Below are 10,203 nucleotides of genomic sequence, written 5' to 3'. Positions count from 1 at the left end.
CCTCACACTGACCATGTCTGATGCCACCTAGTGTTTGGAGGTCTTCAGATATATGGACAGACCAAGAGTTTGCTACATGAGGATTAGGCTGACGTTTAGGTAACCCAAACAGACGACTATGGATCTGGAAAACATCCCACAGACAGTAATAAACGATTGTGTCTGTCTCTGTGTGTGTGTGTTAGAGAGAGAGAGAGAAAGAGTGAGAGAACTTTGGAAATCATACTCTCCACCACAAAAAGGTTAAAATGGACTACCTAATAAAACTAATCGTGTATTACAACATATTAGTAATTTACCGAAAACTGGATTTTATTATCAATGAAACCACTAAGATTGTCATGATTGTGGAAAGTGTCTGTTCTTCTGATGGTTATGTGGACCAGTTATACCAAAGTTTTGAATGCACATGGTTATAAGTGTAAATGCTTAAATTTTGGGTAGTCTTGGGCACAGAATATGTATAAGGGGTTTGCTGGACTGGTGAAAAGAAAATCTAAACAACTAGCAAAGTACTGTTCAGCATCAGCTATTACAGTACTGTTCACTATCAGCTATTACAGTACTGTTCAGTATCAGTATCAGCCATTACAGTTGTAAGGAAAAATTTCATTTAAATGCTTATGTTCATTTTGTGTGTCACATATTCATGATTATTTTCAATTCATAGTCATAAAGAGTGTAAGACGTTAAGGATATTTCACTGCGTGTTATACTGTGTATGACTATGTATGTGACGAATAAACCGAACTTGATAATAATAACAGTTAATAGTAACATTATAAATAATGCATTGGTTAAAATGTACTCATGCAATGATTTATTCTAATGAAAAGCATAACTGGTCACAGTGATTAGAGTTTAGTTAAGGGCAGAAGAGGCTCACACGGTAGTTGTTATTTATCGGTGATATTCGTCGATGTGCCTTTGTGAGGCGTTTTGAGTCATTTTGACTGATGTCGACGCATTTGTGTTGCTAATGTGTTTTGGCTTGTTCTTTACGGATGCTAGCTTGTGATGTACATTTTAAGTTTCTTTATATTCTTCATATTCGCAGTTTTCACGGTGTCTACTGAAGAAAAAAGACAGACAAAATAAATCTTCAAATGTCATCTGTACGATGTGTGGGAATTATTCACTGGACCAGTGCAGCTACAACAGTACTGCTGCAATAGGCTACAATACCTGCAGCCTGTATATCTGCAGAAGACGCTATTATTTGTCTCCTTAGTGTGTGACGTACTGTGGCCTGTAGTTTGAATTGCATAATGATTATAAACACGTTTGGGTTGTGTTATGAGCATTCTATCTTGCATAATAATCCAAATAATTATCCAGTCTTTTATTGTTCTTCGTCACTTTTCCATTCCATACACAAGACTAGATTTGCAAAGAATGCAAAACTTGCAAAATTGTTTTATTGCAAGGCAACGTTCCCCATGACAGATTAGGTTAAAAATAGAAGGTAAAGCAAATGTTATTGCCCCTGAAGTATAAAAAGTAATAATCAAGTTTCAAGACATCCCAAATAATGTTGGATAAAACTGAACACATACTGGTCCTCAACACATCCAGAATCACATTCAGTAATACTTACAGTCAAAGCATAGTATATTATTAGTATAACACATTTGAAAGTGCTATAACATGCATGGTTATTTTTGTCATATGCAAACATGATTAAGGAAAGACTGCTGTTAATATTGCCTTAAGTAAAAGACCTGACTGAGACGCTGATCTTAGTAGTTAAAATTGCTGTTAATACTGTTGCTGAAGTTGACTGAGGAACATGCACTCAAAGGAACACATTTTGTTTAATAAAAGTGGGCTATTTTCTAGACATTAGTAAGACATGACTTTAGGGTATAGAAATTCCAGTTGTATAAGTATCCTGAAATGGAGGTCTCAATCACCTGTGCACCTTCTCGACATTGTGTATGTTTGAACGTGCATGGCGTAGTTGGTTGGTGTGGTGTATTAGGTAACAATGCTGACACCCCTGTGGAAGATGGCAGTTCAATCCCCTCTCTGGGCAAGTGCACAATGCTACACCAATAAGAGTCCTTGGATAAGATTCTTAACACATTTTGCCATGACTGACATGATTAAAACTGTAAGTTGCTCTGTATCAGAGCATCTGCCAAATGCAAAATTATTAACACAGCTATGCAATATAAACCTGAAGCATACAGTTCAACAGCTGAACAGTTTGACTGAGCTCCATCTAGAAAACAATAAAAGCAAGTACTGTATTTGTGTATAACGTATGTGGAAGAATGCAATTATTTTACAACAGCCAGATTAAGATTACAGTATAAAAGTCATGCTTGATCAAGAGATAAAAATGAACACAAGAGTTTTGTCACCATGACCACTGTGGTAAAGAGCAGTGTGGTGTTTGTCCAGTCATGCAGTCTCACATATTTGCTGTTTTGGATGTAACTGGTCACATAATCACTAAGCACCTAACAAATGCACATTTAACCATTGAAGAGTTGAACAGTATTGCTGAGATCATAGACTGAATCTGGCCACACAGGAGGTTTAAAATTAGATTAATGGCTGAGAGGTTTGGTGGGACTGGTGTGTGTGGACCTCAGTTTGGCACTCAAAAATGGCAAATTTCACAAGTACGGTAAGAGCTTCCTTTATCTCCCTGCTGCCGGTACCTTGGCTGGTCCATGAAGTGAAGGTTTCCATTAGTCGTCCTGAAAGTGCGCACACACACACACACACACACACACACACACACACACACACACACACACAGGCACACACACTGAGTACTGATCTCTTAAGCCTTCTAAATCTAACACTAATTCCCCCATAGAATATATCTGAAGAAGACTGCAGGGAGTGTCTGCAGTGCACTGCAGTGCTAGAAGTCAAACCGTCTGGGCACACCTTACGCTTTGGTATTTTTATTGTCTGTATTCTGTATCTTGCACAGAAGTAAAGTACATACCCTATAAGACTTAATACAGGAATTGTATGGTAATATGAAATGTGTGGTTCTGAAACACTGAGGTTGAATGTCTTCATCCTAAGTGTATGCAACTTTTGGACTCAACATTATATATCTACTGTATAGGCATACATCTGAGGAAGATTCCAGGGAGTAACTGCAGTGTACTGTGGTAAAATTACAGTTTGCTTGCACAGCTGAGGAAGGACCTCTGTCCCAAACATCCTGGGTCATGTTTCATGCATGTGTATAAAAGAGCGTGATCTCACCCATTCCTCTTCATCCACACCCTCGAATAACTCCTGTGGCAGTGGGTCTTCCCTGTTCCCCAGCTTAGCAACCATAGCACTCAAAAGCTGCAGAACACAGACAACATCATTTGGGTCATTTTTTTATATGGTTTGGTACAAAAAACCAGCAAATAGAAAAGCTCTTCCTCCATGGGCCCCTTCTTCAAAGAATCAGTGTCACAAATGCTCTCGCACACGCATACACACACAATTCATAGCAAGAAACTGTGCATAACCCTATTGAATTTGCACACAGCCCTTACAAACCTCCTCTTTTTTCTGTTCGTCCGTCTTCTCCTCAAGGTAGACAGAGGATGGCAGATACTTCCTTACTGGAGCTTCCTTAGGAGCCTCACTCACTGAGAAAGTAAAAACATACACACACACACACATACACACACACACACACACACTCAAAACCAAGTTTGGTCCAAAGAGAGGAACACAATAAATAACAGTGAGTGAGAACCATCAGGCCGTGCATTCGTACCGAGGGTCATGTCTGTTGGCCGCAGGCTGATCTTGCGGTGCTGGCCATCAGATCCCGAGAGCCAGGCAGCAGCGCTCAGAGCTGGCTCCCACCACACCGCTGTGTCGGGGAACACGTCATCCTGGAAGAACTCTTTCTGCACAAAATGACCACAGGCGCAGCATTAACACTGCTACCAGCTCGGTTCTGTACAGAACTGTCTGAAATAAGAACATTATACGGCGTTCACGTTTTCATAATATCACATGTTTACTGTATGCCCACTAGATGGGTCTGTCGAGCTGACCCAACTTGAAAGTGGAGGTGGGGTCACTCACTCTGACGCGGGGCACTTTGAAGGCGACAGGCTCAATGGTGGTCTTGCCAAGCCGGACAGCTCTGGCCACCTCTACGTCGCGCACATTGCACTGTGTTTTCGGCAGGAAGCACAAGCCCTGAGGTCACGAAGAGGGAGCGTTTTAGGGAAACCAGACACATGTACGTGAGAGGGAGAAGAGGCGGAGGTGTGACGGTACCTTGTGTGGTTCTGAGGCGTGGAAGCTGCTGCACTCTATGAAGTGGGGCACCTCGGGTGTGATCTCAAAAATGTACACGCGTGTGTCACCCTGACAGGAGAAGGAAGACATATTGGAGATAACAACATATATAATGAAAGATCTTGTGGGTTTCTCTCTCACTTTCCTTTTTTTTTGTTTCATCCCAGTTCTGCTCTTTAATGACTAGTGCATAAGAAATCTGCATTCCCACTACACTCCCTGGTAGCTCTCTAAGTACACCTGGCTTATAGGTATATTTTAAAGTTGTACAATTACAGACTGTAGCCCACCTGTTGCCATGCACCACCTGTTTGTCAGGCTCCCTCTACCTCATTCATCATTGGTCAGTTCCAGCGGTGGTGGCTGTTACACTGGTAAAGTGTGGGGGGGTCTTAGCCACAGTAGGGCCACCTCAATTTTTACATGTGATGGATTGTAGTCTCTAACTGTACACTTATTAGGCATTTCTAACTAAGAAAAATCTATCTAAGAATATAGTAGGTGGTGAGTGTAGATGGACCTTTATGTGTTAGCTAACGGTTGGCGGACAAGATAATTTCTCAGCACCTTCCCAGTGAGGATAGCGAGGCTGGTGTCTGGGTCGTAGAACGGGATGAGGGTAGAGGGGGCCACATCAGCTGGGGCGGAAGCCACTGCTCCAGAGGCCAAGGACGTGGCAGAGAACAGGTACAGCTGTCTCTCACTGCGACTGTTAAGGAAGCAGAGGAAGAAGGAGTCAAAAATCAGTTTGCCGCAACACCATGGAAACAGATCGGCCGATCAGAAAACACTCTCTCTTTTGAACAGGATGTCCTGCTCACCAGTCGAACCCTGACACCAGCAGATACTGGCCGTCGCACACCCAGACTATACGACCTCCTCTGTGTCCCTCTGGGCCTGGGCCCTCCTAAGGGGAAAGAGGGAGGGAGGAGATTGAAGACGCACTCCCATGTCAAATAATGACCTTCTGACTAGGTCCATACGATGGGAGTCCCTGGTGCTATACTTGCCTGGATAGGTTCAGCAGACTTGCGTGGGTCATACAGACGCACTTTCCCATCTTTGCACACGGTGGCTAACAACTTGCCATTGGGACTCCAAGCCATCCCAAATATCTGGCAAAGACAAAGAACATATGATACAGTGGGAGATATAGTGTGTGCTGTTGTCCAGTAAGTGAGACAGAGGGAGACACTCACCTGGTCTTGGTGTCCATGCAGCTTCTTGACCTCCACCCCATTCTCCAGGTCCCACAGCCGCACCGTCATGTCATAGGACGAGGATGCCAGCAGACCTGAGGCGTGGGGGTGGAACTTGATGGAGTAGATCTTCTCAGTGTGTCCTGTGATTGGTTAGAGCCTGGTGTCACAGACAGCAGAAGGAATTTCTGCAGTAGAGAAAGGCAGATCACATGGCTTCTCTTACCCTGCAGAATGCACGCTGGCTCTGTCAGTGTCTCCACCAGGCCACCTTCTGGAATTTTCCACATACGGATCTTGGCATCATCACCAGCTGTCAAGACATGGAGCAGATCAACACTTCACCAGAGTTGCAAAATCCAATTCCAATTATAAGATAATTAGGTTAATCACTTGTGGTCAAGTATAGGAAGGGCCTTTAATCTATCTTTTTATATATTTTATTTATAAATCATTATTTTATTGCATAAGGAATTTTATTTAAATGTAATTGTTACATTAATGGTTATAATATTTGGAATCAGATTTATAGCAGGTGAAGAAAATTTGAAATAAGAAGATTTTGAAAAATAAGATTTGAAATAAGATCAAATCATACAGACTTTAAGTTTAAATAACCATCTTACCAACAACCAACTTCGAGGAGTCAAATGGGTCCCAGCAGAAGTCGGCCACATTGACTGAGTTTTGAATGGTAGGCAGGGCAGTGTCTGGAAGTTTCCCAGGCTGCGATAACTATAATGTCACAGCAGTGAATTATGAAGCTCCTCATTTATTTAGTGCCTTGATTTCAAACCTCTCCTACAGAACTGCTGTTATCCTGTCTTTTATCCCTGTTTTTGACAAGAATGTTCACAGCTGAATTACCATACTAATGTCCATGAGGCACGTATTCACAGATAATTACTAAAACTGTGAAAAATTCTTAGAGAAGCAATTGGTCAGTCTAGAAAAAACTAAAGTACTAATGAAAAACTGAAAGGCAGCACCTCGAGCACAGCGATCTGCCCTCCAGAGATGGCCAGGGGCACAGCCATGCGCTGCCCGTTGGCACAGAAGCCATCACACTCGCCAGGTGTGGTCAGACTCATCCCACGCAGGTTGGTGATATGGGTGTCACGGTGAAGAACAGTCCCCTGGATGTGTCGGAACTTGGAGCTTGGGCCTGCAGGACAAGATGGGGAGTAGGAACATCCTGACCAGTAGGGACAAGTGTCAGTGATGTGCTACACTTGGATGATATAAAGGCTTGAAGGAGAGAGGTTGGTTCAGACAGAGTTACCTAGTTTGGCATGAATAGTCCAGGGTGGGAGGGGTTACCTAGCATGGTGTGGATGATGTGGGGTGTGTGGGGTTACCCAACATGGTGTGGATGGTGTTGGGTGGGTGGGGCTACCAACAATTGTGTGGATGGTGTTGGTTGGGGTTACCCAGCATGGTGTGGATGGTGTGGGGTGGATGGGGTTACCCAGCATAGTGTGGATGGTAAGGGGTGGGCGGCGTTACCCAGCATAGTGTGGATGGTGTGGGGTGGGCGGGGTTACCCAGCATAGTGTGGATGGAGTGGGGTGGGCAGGGTTACCCAGCAAGGTGTGGAGGGTGTGGGGTGGGTAGGTTACCCAGCATGGTGTGGAAGGTGTTAGGTGGGGTTACCCAGCATGGTGTGGAGGGTATGGGGTGGGCGAGGTTACCCAGCATGGTGTGGATTGCGCGGGAGCCCTGGCTAGGGCTGGGCAGGAAGCCAGAGGACAGGCCGCTGGTGGAGGAGGGGGAGCGGGATGGAGCAGCACTGCTACTGGGAGTGCTCAGGGGACTGCTGGAGCTGGAGGGTTCCTGAGAGAGGGAGAGAGAGAGAGAAAAAGAGACAAGAGGAAAGAAGAGAGAGAGAGAAAGAGAGAGAGAGAGACAGACCGACAGAGAGATTGGGAGAGAGAGAGAGAGAGAGAGAGAGAGAGAGAGAGAGAGAGATTATGAGATAAAGGGCTGTAGAGAGGAAATAGCTATGTTCTTTCTTGGCCTTGTCCGCGGACCTCTTTGCTTCGCCCACGAGGCAGCTCCTTCGCTGGAACCTGACTGGCTCTCTGAGCTCTGCCCCTTGGCCTCTTGTCTGGGTGGAGGCTCACTCTCTGCACCTATTGTAAATAAGAGAGAGCATCCAGGTGAATGAAACCAGTCCTGAGACTTGGGTGAAGTGCTAAAAGTGTCTGTGTAAAAGCGGCTGTGTGAATGGGGCCCCAGTGTGAGAGGCACAGTACAGGGAACAGCCAGTACCTGCTTGTTCGCTCCTGCCCACCACTCATCTGCTGTCATGGCTGCCATGTGGCCCAGTGTGTCTGGGTACAGGTCAGCATGGAAGTCCTGCCCTCCCTGCAAACCACACACACACACACACACACACGCACACACACACACACACACACACATACAATAATGGAAAGTAAGGATTTGTCTATTATTTTAATTCCATTAAGACTTTTTTTAAAATGAAATCATCCAGTGAGTGCTATAAAACAGATCTTGCAATAAGCAGCCCCAACTATAATATATGTCCTCAAAAACTGTATGTTGGCCTTGTTTCCAGCCAATAGGCATGTCATAAATTGCTGCTTGACAACATATAGTTTTTGAGGAGATGCATGCCCTGGTTTAAGGACTACAAAACCAGAAATCCCAAGCAATGGAAAACATTAATATGTTCTGATGTCTTTCATATCCAGATGTGTTTACATTTGGAGAAAGCCAAAGGATGTGTTTAAGGCACTATGTATGTTGCCAACTGCCACCTCTTGGGGTCATTGAATCACATGACTGTTATGCCTGTGCGTTTATAACAGCCAAGGCATACAAGGTCATTTTACAGGAGCATGTGAAGCCTACAATAATAGACTGTTCTTTTAAAATGTTCTCATGTTTCATGTTCACACTGCTAGACCAGGTCGCCAGATCTAAACATCATACATGGAATGTTCTGGAAAGAAGAGAGTAAAAAAGTACTTTTCTGCCTGCTTCATCCCTCAAAGAATTGCTGTGCTTGAATGGTCGAGTATCTCCCTACATGTAGTTCAGGGCTGAGACAGCAAACCAAGCTGTTCCCAAGGCCCTGCTTCATATCAGGCACTTCAAATGCATCACATTACATCTGCTCTCATATTTGAGGATTCTGTTATTTTGTCTACACACTATAGATAAAAACAACACAGGACAGTCACCTGGCAGATCCAGGTGGTTATATTAGCCTGAGCATTGGCACTCATCCTTTATGATTACATCACCTTTATAGTCTCCATGGAAACAGGTGCTTAAAGCATAAGAGATTTATCCCTCTCTCAAATTTAACTGCACTTCTTTCACTGCCAGTCAGGATTTTCCAATAGCTGTTAGACTTTGCTTTCTTTCTACCCGGAGACAGTTAAAAACACTTGCCATTCAGCAAGTGGGTTTCATCTGTGTCTGAATCAGTGATACTGTGGTGATGCAGTGCTTTTGGTGCATGTGAGCCAGGACCCACAGTGCCAGCAGGGGACGATGGTAATGCCCGTGTTGATCTCACCTTGCGGGGTACGTGGTAGCTGATGGGGATAATGAAGTTTTCTGTGAGCTGCATCACGCGCAACACTTCACAAACCCCGATGTCAAGCGCCAGCTTGGGTACCATGGCAACACCGCGCGTGGGGGCATCACTCAGGCAGTGACTGACTGCAATTCAGAGAAATGGCAAGAGAGCTCAGCTGCTGACCTGGAATCTGCTGGCACCTCAAAGCCTAGTAAATATGGGCTCTACAGACTGGGCAGAGCTGAATTAACAACTATTACCCATCATACTTCATTTTAAAAAAGGTTCTTTCATTCTCACCTTGGGAAAGGAAGGGGTCACTTGTAGTCACCTCGAAGCAGTCAATAACACTGTCGCCCTGATGAAGCCAAACAACAAATGCAGGTAAGTATAACCACAGAGGAAAGGTCTGGATAGAATTCTTTTGTTATGAAGCTATTCAGATTGAAACAAAAATATAACTCACCTTTCCTGACACTACGAGAAGACCAGAATCAGGGTCGTACAACGGCATTAACGTCCTATATATTCAAAAGAACAAAAGGAGAAAGACAAATGGATCATCTCATCCAGACACTGACTGAACCTAATCCTAGAACAGAGAGGAACTGCAGCACAGAATTCCACTGTCCAGAAAGCAACTACCATACTTGGCCTGTAACAGAAACTAGAATTTTCTTTCTAGCACTTACACTCTCTAACCACTAGAAGGTGCAGCCTACTAGCAAAGGACATCTGTTTCTGATCCCGTTGCAGTGCTACGGCAATAGCACCCAAAAACCTATCAACAGAGGCTTATTTTACACATTTGACGCACGCATTTCAAAGAGAACAGATCTGTGTTGTTTTAGGCACATACTGAATGGCCCGCTGAACCTCACAGTGGAATTCCGAAATATCGTCTGGCAGGCACAGGACCGACTGCATGCGCTCCTGAGCACAATGCCACACATTCACACATGGTTGGGCAGGACTGCACACAGAGGCTCAGGGTTGGGATGGATGAACTCTGGGGATATCCCTGGTGGCTCACTGATGGGGGCAGATAGTGGTCACTACAGAGATGCCAGGTGGCTATTTTGGAGCCCCATGCCTGTCTGATTGTGTCAGCTGCATTGGTGGAATTTAATGCTGCTTAGCTGAGACACACCAAAACGCTTCGATTTGAAG

General features: G+C 44.4%; 1 protein-coding gene across 2 annotated transcripts in view; it reads right to left on the bottom strand.

The window, feature by feature from the left end:
• Positions 1-1,398: 1,398 nt before the first annotated feature.
• Positions 1,399-10,203, bottom strand: part of coro7 (coronin 7) — a 102,715-nt gene continuing 93,910 nt past the window's right edge. For both annotated transcript variants that reach the window (XM_027009128.2, XM_027009129.2), the window contains 19 exons: positions 9,500-9,554; positions 9,334-9,391; positions 9,031-9,176; positions 7,752-7,847; positions 7,511-7,612; positions 7,172-7,313; positions 6,470-6,645; positions 6,107-6,215; positions 5,707-5,793; positions 5,481-5,623; positions 5,292-5,396; positions 5,103-5,188; positions 4,849-4,990; positions 4,261-4,350; positions 4,063-4,179; positions 3,746-3,881; positions 3,523-3,614; positions 3,235-3,321; positions 1,399-2,708 (listed from right to left, as the gene is read on the bottom strand). In XM_027009128.2, coding sequence (XP_026864929.2) covers positions 2,700-2,708; positions 3,235-3,321; positions 3,523-3,614; positions 3,746-3,881; positions 4,063-4,179; positions 4,261-4,350; positions 4,849-4,990; positions 5,103-5,188; positions 5,292-5,396; positions 5,481-5,623; positions 5,707-5,793; positions 6,107-6,215; positions 6,470-6,645; positions 7,172-7,313; positions 7,511-7,612; positions 7,752-7,847; positions 9,031-9,176; positions 9,334-9,391; positions 9,500-9,554 — 1,978 coding nt within the window. In that variant the 3' untranslated portion in view covers positions 1,399-2,699. The remainder of the gene's footprint in view (positions 2,709-3,234; positions 3,322-3,522; positions 3,615-3,745; positions 3,882-4,062; positions 4,180-4,260; positions 4,351-4,848; positions 4,991-5,102; positions 5,189-5,291; positions 5,397-5,480; positions 5,624-5,706; positions 5,794-6,106; positions 6,216-6,469; positions 6,646-7,171; positions 7,314-7,510; positions 7,613-7,751; positions 7,848-9,030; positions 9,177-9,333; positions 9,392-9,499; positions 9,555-10,203) is intronic.

This window comes from Electrophorus electricus, chromosome 1 (genome assembly GCF_013358815.1).
Source record: "Electrophorus electricus isolate fEleEle1 chromosome 1, fEleEle1.pri, whole genome shotgun sequence".
Taxonomy (NCBI): domain Eukaryota; kingdom Metazoa; phylum Chordata; class Actinopteri; order Gymnotiformes; family Gymnotidae; genus Electrophorus; species Electrophorus electricus.
This window is presented reverse-complemented; position numbering and strand designations above follow the sequence as displayed.